The sequence below is a fragment of the Passer domesticus genome, chromosome Z, assembly GCF_036417665.1.
Source record: "Passer domesticus isolate bPasDom1 chromosome Z, bPasDom1.hap1, whole genome shotgun sequence".
NCBI lineage: Eukaryota > Metazoa > Chordata > Aves > Passeriformes > Passeridae > Passer > Passer domesticus.
In genome coordinates, this window is record NC_087512.1 from 68,114,858 (window position 1) to 68,132,670 (window position 17,813).

The 17,813-nt window shown below is 37.4% G+C and overlaps 1 protein-coding gene across 1 annotated transcript in view; it reads left to right on the forward strand.

Annotated features, from left to right (window-relative positions):
- PGGT1B (protein geranylgeranyltransferase type I subunit beta) overlaps nt 1-17,813 on the forward strand; it is a 36,779-nt gene that overhangs the window by 14,653 nt on the left and 4,313 nt on the right. Inside the window, 6 exon segments of the mRNA XM_064405759.1 lie at nt 4,603-4,754; nt 6,173-6,305; nt 12,103-12,148; nt 13,800-13,984; nt 14,297-14,405; nt 17,679-17,813. Coding sequence (XP_064261829.1) covers nt 4,603-4,754; nt 6,173-6,305; nt 12,103-12,148; nt 13,800-13,984; nt 14,297-14,405; nt 17,679-17,813 — 760 coding nt within the window.

A 17,813-nucleotide genomic window follows, 5' to 3' on the forward strand; every position in this document is an offset into this window, starting at 1 on the left:
GACCCACTTGTGGAGCTTGTCCAGGGCCTTTAAGAAAAGTGAATCCCGTCTGCTGCCAGTGTGTCTGCTGCCATGTAGGCCATCCCATTGTCAAAAAAACTACCTAAAATCTTGGCAGTGGCACCAGCCAGGGAGGCATGTATTGATAGACTGGGCCTGAGTGTGTCTTCCAAAGTGAGTGTCTGCAACTGCAAGTGTGAGTGTCTGCAACTGGTAGAAAGAAGCTCTTCCTGTGTTGAATCATGTGTATTTGACTGCATCTGATACCCACCTGGACTTAGGCACATCTGTTCATCCCTGTTTGTCACGGCAATACGAACGGATGCTTTGAAGCATCCAGTGAACTGAGGTTCAGTAGAGTTAAACTTCCATATGAAAAGAAAATGCCTTTAATAAAATACAGAAATGAGGTTAGCAGAGGCTAGTTTAGTGGTCTCACACATTTTTCGTCCCCTTTTCAGTATAATTTGATTCTTCACTCTCAAACACAGGACAGAACTGCTGTACTGCTTTAGCAGTCTTTCCTACATACTGGCCTCTACTTTCCATTTCCAGCTGTATCACACATTTAGCAGCTCTACAGTGTAGTATTTTAAATAGCAGTAGTAGTAGTGTATACTTTTGGAAACCTTTTTCAAATCCTCCCCAGCTTCACACAAAGCTAGAAGAGTTCATTCTGGATATAGTTCTGAGATCTTGTAAAGGGCCATGAACACAAAAAGTCTGTAGGATTGGCAGAGCATTGTTTTCCCCTCCCAGCACTTTCTGTTTTTTTAATTTAATTCTCACTTTCCAATAATAAATGTTTCATAGTGAAATATTATCTTTACTGGAAATATTTGTCCATTGGTGTCTTAGGATATGTTGGCCACTACACATTTGATATGAAGGTGTGGAATCAAGTTACCTCTAGAAATTAGCTGCAAGGTCACTATCTCTAGAAAATAGTTTGCAGATAGATGTGGTTTTTATGCAAGCATTGCAGTACTTTCTTCATTGTATCTGCATCTGAGGGATTACATCTGTTTGATTTATTAGCAAAGAAAGGTGTAAAACATTTACAAAATTGTTGCTTGAAATGTTCTGAAATAACTCAGAAAAAAAGAGTTGAAAATTCACTGCCATGACTCTGGGATGTGTTTATGGTCATATAATTTTTCTTTTTTCAGTATTTAAAAGTGTTCTGTTAAGTCTGCCATGAAAAATATTTTTTGAAAAAGCTTGTAAGCATTTTGGATTTGCATTGACATTTACTATCTATTACATGCCACTACAGTGATTTCATTCTTGAACTCTAGGAAAGTGATAGCCAAATCTATTCAGTCCCTAGCGGCCCTTCAAAATAATAAAAAAAAAGTGAGGGTTATGTTAGAATATCCAGCTTTACTAAATCTTTGAAGAGCATGTCATTTGGGTTTGATTTGGGAGTTGTGGTGTTTTAGCTGTTGCCTTTGAGGTGTTTGACAGTCGTGTTCTTTGCAGCTTTTTGGGACAGAAGCAAAAGTGAAACAAAAGCATATCCACTTCACCAACTCACCACACTGCCCTCACAAACTGTGACAGTCTTACTGTGAATGAAGGTTAAGAGTGACTCCTCTATCATCACATTCAAAACATGATTACTTTTAGGGTTAGAAAATAATTGTATACTGAAATGGCTCCAGATTTTGAAGTGTCTCAGATTTGCTGTTACTGCAGTTTAAACTAGCTTTTAATTTAGGGGTGAAAAGTCTCCTCAAAGTTTCAGGTAGGCCTAAGTCTTTTCAGTATGTTGAAAGTGTTGTGATTCAGTTTTAGTATGTTAAAAGTGTTGTGAATCAGAATTTAGTTTTCAATAGCTGCAGCTTTTATGTAAGATTGTGGTAATTAACATATGCTTTCACTTGGGGGAAAAAAAGATATCTTTCGTGTTCCTGACATGACATTGTATTTTCTCAAGGCTGCAACACTGATACTGGTGAAAGATGAATGGTTATAAATATTTTTCAGAGTTAATTAAAATAATAACAATAAATAGAATATAAAAGTAATTGTAAGATAAAAATAAATACTGCAAAGACCCAGGTAAGCCTGGGCCAAAATATCTCTGTACTCCATATTTTTTTTATTTTAAACAAACATCTCTGTATTACATTTTTAGAGGTCCCGTGCAACATGGTCTACTGAAAAGCGTCTCTTTGCAAGGGGAATTGCAACAAGATGACCTTAAGGTCCCTTCCAACCCGGGGCATTTTGTGTTTCCACAAAGTGAGGCATGGCAAGGTCTTGCAGAATACTTTTGAAACTATTAAAGAGATATACAGAAGCAGAGTTACTTTGAATTAGTGGCTAGATACTACATTTGCCAATGTGCTGTAAGTTTTAGTCAAATTAGCTAAATAGCTAAAATCATGTGCTTTAGATGCACTTAAGTCATTATGACGTGAAAAAGACGCCTCTAAAGCTGAGGCTACCCATGTGCAAGTGAAAACCCCTACCAAATGAACACCTGCAAAGTGTGTTGTGAAATACATCAAAGCACGCAAAAGGTAGATTGTCAAATAGCTATTAAGTAGGCATTTCTTTAGAAATTAGATAACTACATACTTGTGTATTTTGAAAGCTTAATTAAGCTTCTTGGCTGTAACCAGGCGTGTTGAGTTGGTGGACTTAGCACTCAGCACATACTCTGTGCAAACATGTCGAAACCACTTCACTCCGTGTGCGGATTGGCACCTGCTTGAAGGAGCCCTTTCTTGAAAGTGGGACTGTGCCAGTGCAGGTGCATGTTTAGTAGCATTCTTTATCAGTGTTTGAAGAGATCTTACCTGTGCTTCTGCAGCAGAGTTTCTTGGCTCTGCAGTGGTCACTGGAAATTCTTGGTGGCCATGAGTTATGTTTTAATGGCTGTTCTAATAGATATACTAGGGAACACTGTCACATCACTGAGCCAAGTTTAAATGTTTGAAAGCTTCCCCCCAGCTTAAATCTTTTAACTGTTAATTATTTTAAAAAAGGCTGAGATTGTGAAGAACATGATGGTAATTCCAACAAAATATAACTGTTTACTCATCTCTGAGATCTAAGTAAACCTATTTCCTGTGGGACCTACAGACTTAATTCTTACAAAAGGCAAAGTGCATAGAGAACAGACCCTGGCCATACCCCTTTGCTGTCTTCTCAGAGTATGTTTGCACCAGTGCATTAGCTCAGGTCAGTAGAGTGCACTTAACAAAAGCAATTTAATGTGCCTTATATGTTTATTTAATGTGTAGGGTAGGAGACAGTGATGGGAGCACTGGCAGTACAGGGATGGGAGTGGGAGCTGTTGAGATTTGTAATGACACCTCAAGAGAGGGTCTAGGGCTAGAAATAAGGGAGAGGAGGTGCAACTCTCAGCACATACACTCCTGTTCTCCTTCACTTTTACCTGTTACCAGCTTTTTCAGTGCTGCTGAACCCATTTCACCCTGTTTTCTGCCTCTGTTTCCCAATTGTCTTTGATTCCTTTGAGTGAAAGTCTCTTGCTGTCCAGTGGGTAATAACAATTTTTCTACCAGTTTCTTACTAGAAGCAAAGTTTTTTGACTTTGGAAATAAGCATGACTTGCCTGAAAATTACCAATTACACATAACATAATATTAAATTTGGTTTTATACTGCTTTTTCTTTGTGTTTTTAGGATGAATTGCAACTGATTAGGCAATAATGCTGATAAAATATCATTTAAAAATCTATCTCTACTACTCAGTATTGAAATAGCTTTTACTGTGTATAAAATAGTTACTTTCCAGTTGCTCCAAACTGAACCATCCCAAGTATCCACAGTCATCTTTTCACATGTGGTCTCTGTTTTCATGAAGTGGGACAGTCCAGGATGGGCCTGTAAAATACCATAAAGAAAAACAGTAGTTTTAGCACAGCTGTATCAATCCCTTCCCCATTTCTATGACAAGTATTGTGGGACTAGTCAGCCTTTAACTATAATTTTTGCTTCTCAGTTGACATTCAGTGATCCTTGTGCGTACGTTCCAACTTAGGATACTGTATGCTTCTTTAATTATTTGGTATATAAATACTTTGAATTCTAGTTATTATTTTAAAATAGAAACGAAAGTAGGTAAGTGGCTAATTTGGTATTGCTTCAGTTGTCAGAGAGATTACTAATAATCTCTCATACTGCTTTCTCCTTGTAGATCATTATGGTGTAAAATCTCTGCTGAGGGACCTCCAGAGTTTCGCTGTTTAAGAGTGCTTACCCAGCTGACAGAAAGCTAATTCCCAGTTGTGTCAGTAGAAACCTAGGTACAGTTGAGGACATCCCATTTTTTCCTTAATCGTTTCACAAATGGAGCTCTTGGGAAAGCTTTTTTCCAAAGGTTCCTGTTGACCAAGTGTTTACAAGAGCAGCAGAGTTATGCAGTAGCTTAGTTTGATAAGGAGAGCTGAGCAGAGTTGGATGAGGAAAGCCGAGCAGGATACCTTCAGTTTAACCATAATGAGTGAAGGGAAAAGTTATTTGTTTACCTCTTACCTTAAAAGAAAAAAAAAGAAGAAAAAAGATTTGCTGTAGTGTAAGCTCTTGTGATGTTTCAATATTTCTATTTTTTTCCTCCTTTTTTAGGGTCCAGGTATATCTCATCCCTATGATAGTGGGCACATAGCAATGACTTACACAGGACTATCATGTCTGGTTATTCTTGGAGATGATTTAAGTCGAGTAAATAAAGATGCCATACTGGCAGGACTGAGAGCTCTCCAGCTGGAGGATGGAAGGTAAAAGATATTTTATATGCTGCAACTCCCACTACCCACATGTGGAATGAAACGTGAGAAACATGGTTTTTATAGAAGTAGCTATAATTTTTTTGTTCTATTAGAAAAATAGTTTGATTGGTAGTCACATGAGTCATAGAACATATGCTGGCTTTTTGGAAGTAGTTAAGTCATCAGAGGGCACTAACTAGCTCTTTGAAACAAATGGGGGCTTGCCAAGCAGCAAATCCTAGAAGAAAAAATTAAAAGTTTATTTATTGTCGCGGGTAATTCAACATTTACCTATTTTTGTATATCGTAGAAGCATTTAGGTTGTAAAAGACCTTTGACGTCATGAAGTCCAACTCTTAACCCAGCACTGCCAAGTCCAGCACTAAACCATGTCCTTAAGTGCCGCATCTAAATGTCTTTAAAATACCTTCAGGGATGGTGACTCCACCATTTCCCTGGGCAGCCTGTTCCAGTGCTAGACAACCCTTCTGAGGAAGGATTTTTTTCTAATACCTAATTTAGGTGACTAACGTAGTCACCTGCTACAACTTGAAGCCATTTCCTCTGTCCCACCTTGCCACCTTTCAGGTAGTTGAGTGATAAGGTGTCCTCTCAGTGTTCTTTTCTCCAGGCTGAACAGCCCCAGCTCCTTTGGCTGCTCCTCATCAGATTTGTGATCTAAACTCTTCCCAGCTCCACTGCCCTTCCCTAGCACCTCAGTGGTCTTCCTTGTCTTGAGGGGCCAAAACAGAACACAAAGCTAGAGGCATGGCCTCACCAGTGCCCAGTACAGGGAGGTGGTTACTGCCCTGGTTCTGTTGGCCACTTTCTGGTGCAAACATCCAAATCAGGGCATTCATCATCATCTTAGAGTCTCTGAGATAGTGCAAAAACAAACCAGATACAAAAATTTTTAAATGTTCATAGAGTTTGGTGTGATTGAAACAATAACTAATTAAAAACTGATTCACCATTTGTATTAGAAATCGTAGTATGAGCAATTACATTTATACATACCTGGGAAACTGGTCCTCAAGTTACAGTAAGGAAAGCCTTGTGAGCTATTAGGATTCCTAGGAAGTCAAAGAATTCTGCCCAAAAGAGGTAAAACGGTAAGTCATGCATCGGTATATACTGTAATAGGTGAAAGACTGTAAGCATAGACATCTTGGAATAAATAAACACCAGTATTGTTATGTTGCTGGAAACAGTTGCTCAGGCTCCTAAATGTTTAGAGTTCTAATGCATTTTACTTGGCTTAGAATCACATCTTCTAAAAAGAAAATCTAGTGTAGCTTTGGGTTATATTTATGAGACTACTGTAAACTAATCTTTAAAGAAAACACTGTGCAATTCTTGGAACCACATTTCATATTTTCTAGTCTAACAGGCGAAACAGTGTTTAAAGACAGAAATGTTTCTTTCAGTTTCTGTGCAGTGCTGGAAGGAAGTGAGAATGATATGAGGTTTGTGTACTGTGCTTCCTGTATCTGCTACATGCTCGATAACTGGTCAGGCATGGATATGAAGAAAGCAATAGACTACATTAGAAGAAGTATGGTGAGTGTTCACAAAACGTTGCTTCTTCCTATGCTTTAAGGCTTTAAGCTTTTTTCCTTAACTGTGGCTAAAAAAAAGTCTGTCCAAACTGCGTTACAGTAATTTCTTTATTTTTTCTTCCTGCTCTAGTGAGTTGAGAATTACAAAATACATTGGTTTTTTGCATTTGTATTTTCATTAAAATGCTTGTGCTAGCAAGATAATTTTATTTGGTGTGTTTGTTCATTGCAAATTGTATTAAAAAAACCTCTTTATTTAAAATAATTAAACAACTGAAAGCAAGTTTTTGAAAACTAAGGTGTGATGTTTGTGTAAATTAGAAAAAGTGCATAAAGCACTTGGAAAAGTGTACCAATAAAGTCCTCATATTTCATTGAGCTGTAGTACTGCTTTTTAAAAGATACACAGATTCAAATAAACTAATTATTGACTTCAGTTCATGCTTAAGTGTTTCCAGTCATGCACTTCATAATTTATTTATTAGATACTTGTAATGAAAAAATATATTCACGAGGACGTACACTTTTTTTTCTATGTCTGTGCAAATTGTCTTCGTATTTGATTGGAGTAAAGGAGATTTCCATTATTTTTCATGTTGTTACATTAGTTTAATTGCATTACATTTTCAAAGATTGAAACACAGTCTTTTAAGGAAGCTGAGCAAACTTGAAAATTGCAGTTCCCTTAGTGTGAGTAAACACAGATTAAACTCTTGTGGTCCACAAAGAAGACCCAAATTTATGATGACACACAACTTCTGTTGTAAATTACTGTTTTCAATAGTTGCTGTCAGCAGCAAGATCGTAAAATTTATGTGAGAAACAAGTTTAAAACAAGACTTCAAAATCTCCTGCTTCAGACCAAGTTGCTTTTTATTTGTTGTTTATTTTTAAAGGAGGTACTTGGATGTCTTAGTATTTCTTACTGTACACCTCAAGAAGTGTTCTGGCACACTGCCACAGTCCTGGACAGACTGAGATGATCAAGGCCAGGGCTCAGTCATACAAGGATAGGGACCTGCAGTCTGTTCACACTCTACTAGCACCTTTTATCCCATTTCCCCCTCTGTTTCCCCTTGCTTGTTCTTCCCCAGTCTGATTTGATACTTCTGTTTCTTACCACTGACCCTTTCCCTAGCCATCCCATAGTAAGTTATGCTCACCCCTGCATTCCCCAGAAAGCAGTACATGAAAAGTGGGTTTCTATACAGTCCTGGAATCTTCCTCCCCTCCATCCCATAAGAGCCCTTCTCCCATAGTTGGTAGCTTACCTTAGTTAGCATGGGTTCTCAGCATGACAATATCCTTGCTGAATCCTTTCAGTGGGTTTCACCCAAGGACAGTGATGTATCCATTCTCCTTTCACAGTCTGAGAGAGATGCTTAGGCAGGGTGCTTGCTCCTACTGATTAGCTTGGGAGTATTCTTCCTCCTCTGATAATTTCTGGACCTTAATGTTTACTGAGATCGGTCTTTAGTCAGATAGGTTGGCAGAGTTACCATGGGAGAATCAAGTGTTACAAAAGAATAGAAAACAAAACCCAAGAGCAAAATCCTCATTGTAGTTCTGTACATCACATTGTCTGTTAGTTAACCTTGTGAACATTTGAGTGCAGTTTTGATCCCAAAGTAGATGGTGGAACTCGGAATCGGACAAAGAAAGTTGAGTTGAACTGTGAAAGGCACGAATCAGCTTCTGTAAAAAGAGTATTTAATATAGGAGGAGTCTTTATTCTGGAAATCAGATTGTTAACTGGAGTGTGACAGAGATATCTAATGTAACAGGCAGCAGTGAAAAAATAAAGAGAGGGAGAAGCAACTGTTTCTTTCTAAGAGAAAGTAGATGGTGGAACTCGGAATCGGACAAAGAAAGTTGAGTTGAACTGTGAAAGGCATGAATCAGCTTCTGTAAAAAGAGTATTTAATATAGTAGGAGTCTTTATTCTGGAAATCAGATTGTTAACTGGAGTGTGACAGAGATATCTAATGTAACAGGCAGCAGTGAAAAAATAAAGAGAGGGAGAAGCAACTGTTTCTTTCTAAGACAGAACAGACAGAGAACTTCAGATAAGGCCATTAACAAGCCTATTCTGAGGCCAGGGCAGGTAAGTGAAGATTTTTTGAAAGTTTAGAGCTTTGAAGTGGTACTGGAGATTGATTGTGTAGTGTGGTCTTGAACCAAATTTAAACTTTGCTTCTAGAGCTTAGAATCAATTGTTGCACCTGCAAATTCCAGTCATTACGTTCCTATTGGAAAAATAGGTATCATTTAAAAAAAAAACACTAATAATTGAAGCCATACCATGGCAAGACATCTTGGAAGGCCTCCTACTAAAGCTTCAGTTCACCAGTAAAGTAGAACTAAGTCTTGGCATGGTCAAAGCTCAGAAGACACTGTGACTTATCACAAAGGTTGTGTCTTTTCCTGGCTAGCTCAGGGATTAACTTAGATAGATCCTATAAGCAATGCTCTGTAGGGAGCAGTAATTGCAGCATGTAGAAATGTGCAGTAAGACACACTGTATTTTTATCCAGGTTTACTGTGAATTCGTAGGTAATCTACACTGTGTTCAGTAGGACTTCTTTAAACCACTTGTGTGCTGTGAATTCACTGCAGAGCTGGTATGCAAATGTACACTGGTTCTGTCTGTGTTTACTGGGTTTTCACTCCTTGGCCCACCAGTATTTCTGTGAGTTAATTCAGTTGCAATGTGGGTGGCAATTCTAGGAAAAGACCCAAAACCTTTGCATCCTGCTTGGTCACATTTAGAAGCTGTGAATGTGTCTGAAGAAGTCTCAAGACAGTCAGGGAGTAGCCCATTGTGAAGATCATTTCACAGCAGGGGTTGTTCTTTTCTTTCATTCATTAATCTCTTTCCACCACTTTCCTTGAGATGTATTTCAGCTTAATTACCTATCACAGGAGCCAGATATTTCTTAAAGTGTATCTCATAAATAAAGGCAATGACTGAAATGTGGCATCCAAGAATGGTAGCTTGATTTCTCTCATTAAGGTTTTGTAGATGGTGCTAGAACTAACCTATATAATGGAACAATTTAAAGTAAATTCTGTTTGAGGTTATTTCATTTGCTACTCCTTGTGTAACTAACTATACCATTAATAACTATAGGCTTTATTGTAAATGCTTATTCCCATTTTGCTACAATGTCACCTCATTCTGTCTCTTTAGTTACAGAAAAAAAGGGATTGCATTGCTCAGTACCAAACTGCTTTGACCTGAAGGTGTGGTTTTGATTTACTGTTGTGTGTCACTCGTGTGCACCTAGATGAGGCATATGACAATTAACAGAACTTCTTTCAGGTTTTCAAATTGCCGTACATGTGAAGTACAACTGATCTGGATTGAGAATAATGTAACTGGTTAACCGCAGTACTCTTTGTCATAAGCTTGTGGATTTTTTAGCTTATTCTTTGGAATTTGTTGCCTTTAGTGATGCAGTATAAGAATTGTGACATACAATTCAATACAGCTGAATGAGGAATTGCATTTGTTTAGTTAGGCATGTCAAGAACAGCAAGAGATTGGAACATAAACCATGTTTAAAATGTTAAAAATAATTGCATCTTCATATAGAATTGATAGCCTTCTTCTTGTTGTTCGACTAAAAATGTCTTCATACAATGCTGATCACAAAAATAATTATTGACCAGTTTTATTGTCAGTAAAATAGTCAGATTTCAACACACAATTTTTAGCAGTGTAGAGCAACTCTTGTCTTTCACATTCAAAACTCAGATATATCACTAATCAAAAGACAGCAAACACTAGAATGCTGAGAATTTGAGTGACTTCCAGAAACTGAATAACACTGTTCTTTGCAACAAAAAATTTTTTTTTTAGGTAGAGATATTGCAAGAAGCTTTTAAAATATCATCTGCTTCTTCTAGTGTAGTGTTCTTCAAATGCACTTGTATTGGTCTGTTGATACGTGTAAACTGGTTGTAAAACTTGTAGACTTTGAAGTGAAGATTTTACTGAACTGGATTTTCACAATTCCTGAGGATAGTATTTATCTATGCAGTTTTCATGCTGCAATAATCAAGAGCTCCTTTTGCATGCAGTATCTGGAGTTCAAAAGGACCAAGAAATAAAAGTAGTCCCTAGCTCTTTAAGGCACACAAGTCCCCAGAGAGCAGCTGCTGTCTGTAAATAAATAGGTGTCAGTTAGCCAAGGGTCAGCTATTGTTTATTAGAGTTTAAAGCTGATTGTACAGCCCAACATAGTAGTGTCTGGGATGCACACTTAATAGCTTTTTTCTAGAGCTAATGACTTTGTCATACATAAAGCAAACCACCTCCTCTTAAAATTGCTGCTTGTAGAGTTAATTAGCTTTGCCAATCAGCTTGCCTTTTCTTAGCAATAAATGCATCTGTGGAGCATGGTAGCACATTTGTATTGCATTCTCAAAAGGCAGTGAAAAAGGAAGAGTTCACATTGTGTGCTTTAACATTCAGAAGTTCATAGAGATTACTAAAATTTACTGGTTCAACCCTGAAAAATCAAGCTGCAGCTTGAAGTGTATGTATCAAATATAAAACTTGCAGCAACAACTCAAAACTAGGAATACAGTTTTAGTGTAGCTTCTGTGTCATCTTCTTCTGTTTATTTTTTTTCCCTCAATGTCAGCTTTAAAAGCCGATAGACAAAATAATCCTTCGGTAATTTCTAAAGATACGATAGTCCTGTAGCCATTCTTTGGTTAGGACTGTGGGAGTCATTGTTGGTTTGTCATGGTGTCCTGTATCTACTAGCCACTGTTTTAGAGAAGACATGAGAAATTCACAGTCAGCACCTGGAGGATGTGGGGGAAAGATTTTTGGTGCTTTGTGTCTGATCATATACTGATCCAGTCCTTAATTGAGCAGTTGTTGTAGAATACGTAGGGCCTATGTAAGTTAACTTCAAGAGTTACTCCTCATTGTTCCTACTAAGTAATGTGGTGTTTGTTCAGAGATAATTCATTAAGTATTCTATGAACTCTTGTAAAATAAATATTTTCCATTTTATGAATAATTTCTTTTGTGATGATCTTTTGTTTCTTTCCAAGAAAAATGATTGAATGGATTTTTAGGGAAGAAAGATTATTATTCTTACATATACCTATGTTCCTAGATTGCTTGCGAGAGACATGAACTATGATACTCCTGGTGCATTGTCAGACTTGAGTTTCCCCTTCTGTTGCACTTAACAGAGTGGATTTTCAGCACTGTAGTGGTATTTTTTAACAGTAATATTTGAAAGGCCAATTTAAGTTTATTTGAATGCATGTTATAATTTTCTTCTTACTTCTGGTTCCCTTCTCACTGTTTTTTAAAGCCTGATGTACTTGCTTCTTACTAAAGAATTGCTTGGATTTAAGTATTCTACGCATAGTAGTACTTTGTATTTTACCTCTTTTTTAATGTTAAACTGCCCTTGGATTTAGAGACAGATTAAGTTACCTGTTTAATTCTGTTTTGTTTTGATTGCATATGCATTTTTTTTCTTTTTATACCTGCATTACATGGGAGTTTTTTTGTGGCTTACCCTTTTTCAGGTTTCTAACATGTCACAACTACAATTAATTCCATGAAAGTCATAAAAACTTAGTGCATTGAAAAAGAGCTGATTTGTTAACTGTGTTGTGCCAAGAACTTATGGAGGTTCAGAATTCAATGAGGTTAAATTGTGGCAATGATCTGATGATAATTTTGCTGGTAAACTAAGAATTGCAATGTCTGTCAAAGTGCTGTGGTTCTAAAGTAACTGCTTTGTGGGATTTTTTTTTTTCTTCAGTCTTATGATAATGGCCTGGCACAGGGAGCTGGACTGGAATCTCATGGTAAGAATGTCAAAGTGTTCTGCACCTTTCAGAGTGGTATTGAAAATGCTATAGGAGGTGCAGGGTATGCCATACCTTTCCTTCTTTTCTGACTTTTAAGGAAGTTGTGTGAGGAGGAGCAAATCCAAAACAAACCTGCAAATACCACTTCTTCCTTTAGATCTAGATTATCTGAACAGACAGGCTTTTTTTAATCACTCCCATTAATCTTATCTCATGAGTGTTTTGTTGAAAGGTGTTGCTTGTAGTTCTCAGCTGTTGCTGACAGAGCAAACTTTTTCCACATGCGCCATTGTGACTCTGAGGATTTTATCTGCAAGATATTTTGTGTAATGTAACTGATCATTTCCAATTTCAACAGCTTTGGTAAAACATAGAAACATTTCCTCTGATAGATACAGCATCTTGTGGGTTGTGGGTTTAAATCTTGAAGTAACAGTTAATTGTTGTAAATAGTTGGTAGATCTGAATATAGGAATCCCCAAGAGACTGCTATTTTTAAACAAAATGTTTCTATGCCATGATGTAGCAGTCTGCTTGTGACAGAGGAGTTTTTGGCTTTTAGGTGACTGATACTCTACCTAGTGCTGTGGTCTGTTTGACTGATTGGTCCAAGGTTGGACTTGATGATCTTGGAGGTCTTTTCCAACCTAAATGATTCTATGATCCTATCAAATGTTTGTTATCTTTACCCTTAGTATTGAGCTTCAGTAGGATTTTGTCCGTTTCCTTCTTGCTGGATGAATAAAGCTGAAAAATTTAAATTATACTCCTGGGTATTAAAACAATTGGTTAATTAACTTTCTGTAGAATGTTAGTGATAACAAATAGCAGTACTTGAACACTGCATTTCAGCATCAGAGTGAAAATAATCATACAGTTCCTGGGGTCATCCAGCACCAGGGTATTATAAGGAACTTTGGGGTCCAAGTCTTCTGTCAGTAGCTTGCTTATGGTCTTTCCTGCCCTCTGATTTTATCATATCAAGTATTAGACTCAAAATAAAGTTTGATGGGCTTTAAAAAGTGGTGACTGGGCTACACAAAGAACATGAGTTTATCTTTTTTACCACGAAGTTTCCTTGACAGCAAAAAATTCCTTAGAAGCACAATTTGTATGTATTGCAAGCATGAGAGCCCAGGAGTCTTTTCATCATATTAACTGTGCACTTTTTTTTTAAAATAATTTTAGTTTGGATTTTTTTTTCCTTCTGCTCTCCAGACACTTCTTTCTGTTTATATTCTCTGGGGGATTGTGTCTGAGGCTGGCTTTGGCATCTCTGCTTCAGTCTGATTGCTGGCATTCCAATAGCTTTCTTTTTTAAGTTACCAGTGAAGAAATATTTCTGTTGCAATTCCATTTACTTGTTTCTGGACTGCTGCTAATGTAAATTGTATTGCATTGTAAGAAGAAACATGAAAATGAGCTGGTTTATTTCTACAAGAGATGGGTTGAGGCGTTCCCCCCCACCTTTGACATACCTGCTGAACTAGAATGTTCTTATTTATTTGGATTTTAGACTTAAAATTTACTTCTTCATACTTTTAAAAGTCCATTGATTTAATAGCTGAGTTAAAGTTCTCACTGAGATCATACAGGCTTTAGAAAATCTGTGTGTCAAAACATAGCAAACCCTGTTCTCTCTTCACAGGGGGCTCTACATTTTGTGGTATTGCATCACTGTGTTTGATGGGCAAACTGGAGGAAGTTTTTTCAGAAAAAGAGCTGAACAGAATAAGAAGATGGTGTATAATGAGGCAACAGAATGGATACCATGGACGACCCAACAAACCTGTAGACACTTGCTATTCCTTTTGGGTGGGAGCAACATTGAAGGTAGTGTACAGAACAAGTGTAGGGAATAGTTATTGACTTGTTTTGATTTCTTTTAGCACTATTTTCTTTGTTTGAAAGAGTTAGATATTTGACACAAGTGCACCAATATGCACCAATGACTATAAATGTCTTTCCTCTTGCAAAAATGTCAGAAATGGAGGTTTGGCAGATAAGTGCTACCTGTGCTGTTACTGCTTATCTTAAAAATAGGCACTATATTCTAGTGTTAAAAATATACTAAGACTTAGTTAAGACTTTGTGTTAAAAGTATAGTAAGACTTATATTACTGTTACAATCTAATTTCTTTTCAGCTCTTGAACATATTCCAATATACAAATTTTGAGAAAAACCGAAATTACATCCTGTCAACTCAAGATCGCCTTGTTGGTGGGTTCGCCAAGTGGCCAGACAGCCATCCAGGTAAAATAACTTCTCAAAATTGCATTGAGTGTGTTCTAGGTAAGAAATAAATTCCAGCATACATCTGAGACGTGTAAGGGAAACTGTGTCCTTCAAAAAAAATACCCAGAAAAGCAAAAAAACCCAACCAACCAAACAAACAAAACCAAAAAAACCTCAAAATATAAAAGGGTTTTCATTCTTGAAGTAGAAAGAGGGAGATGAACTTTTTCCTTGTTCCGCCACAGAGGAAGTGAGCTGTTATTGTTTAGATTACTGTTAAAAGAGTATTACTGTCTGTTTAGTATGTGTTTAACTGTTCTGCTTAAAGGAATCTCTGTGTCTGCTTAAAGGAATGTCTGTAAATTGAGTTTAATATATCAAAATATTTGTTTCTTTAGTAAATTAATAATTTAACCATATTCAGAAGTCATTGATATCTATAAAAACAGTCAAAATGTACACAGTTATGTACTGTGATTTACAGATTGTGTTTATACAAGTATGTCTGACAGTTGTTATGCTTTCAGAAGTGGATAATTTGAAGTAGTGAAAAAACTCAAAAGGATGTTAAAATCTTTTAATTTTCAAAGTTGTTAGAATTCAATTAAGGTATTGCAAGCTTCTGAAAACAAAGCTTGTGCCAGTAGTGTTTTCAGTGCCCGTGGCATTTTGCACGGGGGAGATAAACAGTCTTTGTAAACTGACCAAATAAGATAAAAATTTAGTCATAATAGTCTATTTAGAATCTGTGCCCTGGTATTTATCTGTTGATGATTTCATTTAGAACAACAGTTCTGAATTTTTCAAGGTGAACCCACACTGAAAATACAGTGCTTGTAATAGATTTGCTTCTGCCTCTTCCCTGAAAACCAATTTAGTATTTCTGGGGAATTTAGATGTATTTCCTCCTCATCATAGAGATTTAACAGTATCATTTGGAGGGAGTTTTTTGGTTTATCTTAATGAAACATTTACCTTGTGAGTCAGAGATTAGAAAAGTCTATTTCAAATACCTATCATGTGTTAACCTGTCTTAAACTTAATTTCCATTTATGACAAGGTTATCCCCCTAGATTACCAAGGGAAGCCAGTTGATGTAAACTGAGGCTTTCAGTAGTGTTCCTTCCAAGATCCTTCTGGACAAACTGTCCAGTACATGTCACCTCGAGTGCTGGGGGCAGTTCTGGTGCCACAACACAAAAAAGACATTGAGCTGTTAGAGAGTGTCCAGAGGATAACAAGGAAGGTGAAGGGCCTTGGGGTGAAGCCGTGTGAGGAGTGGCTGAGGTCCCTTGGTCTGTTCAGCCTGGAGAAGTGGAGACTGAGGGGAGACCTCACTGCAGCTACAACTTCCTCATGAGGGGAAGAGGAGGGACAGACACTGATCTCTGCTCTGACAGTGACAGGACATGAGGGAGTGGCCTGAAGTTGCATTAGGGAGGTTTTGCTTGGATATTAGGAAAAGGTTCTTCATCCAGAGGATGGTTGGGCACTGGAACAGGCTTTTCAGGAAAGTGGTCATATCACCAAATTGAGAGGGTTCAAGAAATTTTTGGACAATGCTCTCAGGCATGTGGTGTAACTCCTGGGGTGTCCTATGCAGAGCCAGGAGTCAGACTTTGATCGCCTTTGTGGGGTCCTTCCAACTCAGGCTATTTTGTGATTCTATGATTCTGACTTTTAGTACAGTTGTGACTGTTTGAGATAAGATTTTAAAAAGGCAAGACAAATAATAATTGTTTTCCTTTGCTCTGTGTGTGCATGCTTGTGTATTTTCCAGGCTTAGTGTAGCATTTTTTCCTCAGGCAGATGGTGGCATAAGTCTGTGCTCATATTTTGAAGGAAAAAGTTAAAAGTGCAGTTCTGATACAAAGAAAGACTATAAATCGAGATTACAAAGATTGCTTCTGTGTTTTCATTGTTATAGATACACAACTGAGCTTCCTGCAAGCTCAGTCTCATATCTGAACGGCAAGTTGTCTTTTGATCATGTTGACACTATAAAGATAACTAAGACTTAATCAGAATTGGATTTTTGAATTCTGTGGCTCCTACTTTATAAAAGCTCTGTTTAAAATGGGGACTCAAGCTGTTTTTGCTGTGCAGTAATGTTTTAAAGAAGAAGACTAGAAGAAATTTCAGAAGACAGTCAACTACTGGTGATAATCTATGTGTTATATGGACTTGCAATATTAACAAGTAACTCTTTCCAGCTGATTATTCAGGGAAATAATATTTTGTAGTCTTGCTGTGTTCCCATGCTAACAGACATCAAAATACTGTTGGTTGTGAAGGTCACTAGCATTATTATTTAACACAGAACTGACAGGACAAGAAGAAACAGCCTCAGGTTACACTGGAGGAGATGTAGATTGTATAGTAGGAAACATTTCTTTACCAGAAGGGTTGTAAACATTGGAACACACTACTCAAGGCAATGTTTGAGTCACCATCCCTGGAGAGACAATATGGCACTTAGGGACAGGGTTTAGTGCTGGTCTTGGCAATGTTAAGCATTGGAATCTGATCTTAGAGGTCTTTTCCAGCCTAAATGATTCTGTGATCATTTTAGTGGGATACTAAATTATTGACACCTACATAGAGTGCTACATGTTGAGCTTTTTCAAGGGGCAGATGAAATTCCCATCATCTTCCTATCTTTCACCTGTGATTTCAAGGGCAGCTAATCCAATCTAATAGCTTGCTGCTACCCACAGGAGGCAGACTCAGCGAGCTGCAACCCTGGTGTAAGGTGGACATCAGGAGCAGCATGGAACAGGAGAATAAGAGTATCCCATTTTGGTGGCAGTCATCTCTTGATCAAGCTGCATGAATTCCCATCCTTAGGATAATCACTGAGGAAAATGGGAAACTAGGAAAAGTAATGCTTCTTCACTTTCTCTAAGTCTTGCTGTTGGCAGCTATTTCCAGTAATTTTGTTACTTCAGTAGTTAGCTGCTCATAAAGTAAACGGCCAAAAAATGCTTGCAAGAAAAAAAAAACTTGCTTTCTGGACTGGTTATTTTCAAATACTTAAATCCTTTTGCTTTTTGGCTGTGTCACTCAGAAAAAATGAAGTAGTGCACAACTTATTATAAAAGAAATTTGGACCTTAGTTCATGCTGGTAGCTCTGGGCAGAAGTGTGTTGCTTCCATGAAAACTCAAGTTTAAATACGGCACCTAATGATTTGTTTTCCTTGGTTGTAATTACTCTGAAGTGTTTGAATATGGGCTAAATATTGGCTGTTACAGCCTGAAATATTTTTTTTCTTTTTCTGTCTTTCTTTCAGATGCTTTACATGCCTACTTTGGGATCTGTGGTTTGTCATTAATTGGAGAATCTGGTATTTGCAAAGTTCATCCCGCCCTAAATGTGAGCACAAGAGCATCAGAGCGTCTTCACCACCTTCATCAGATCTGGAAAA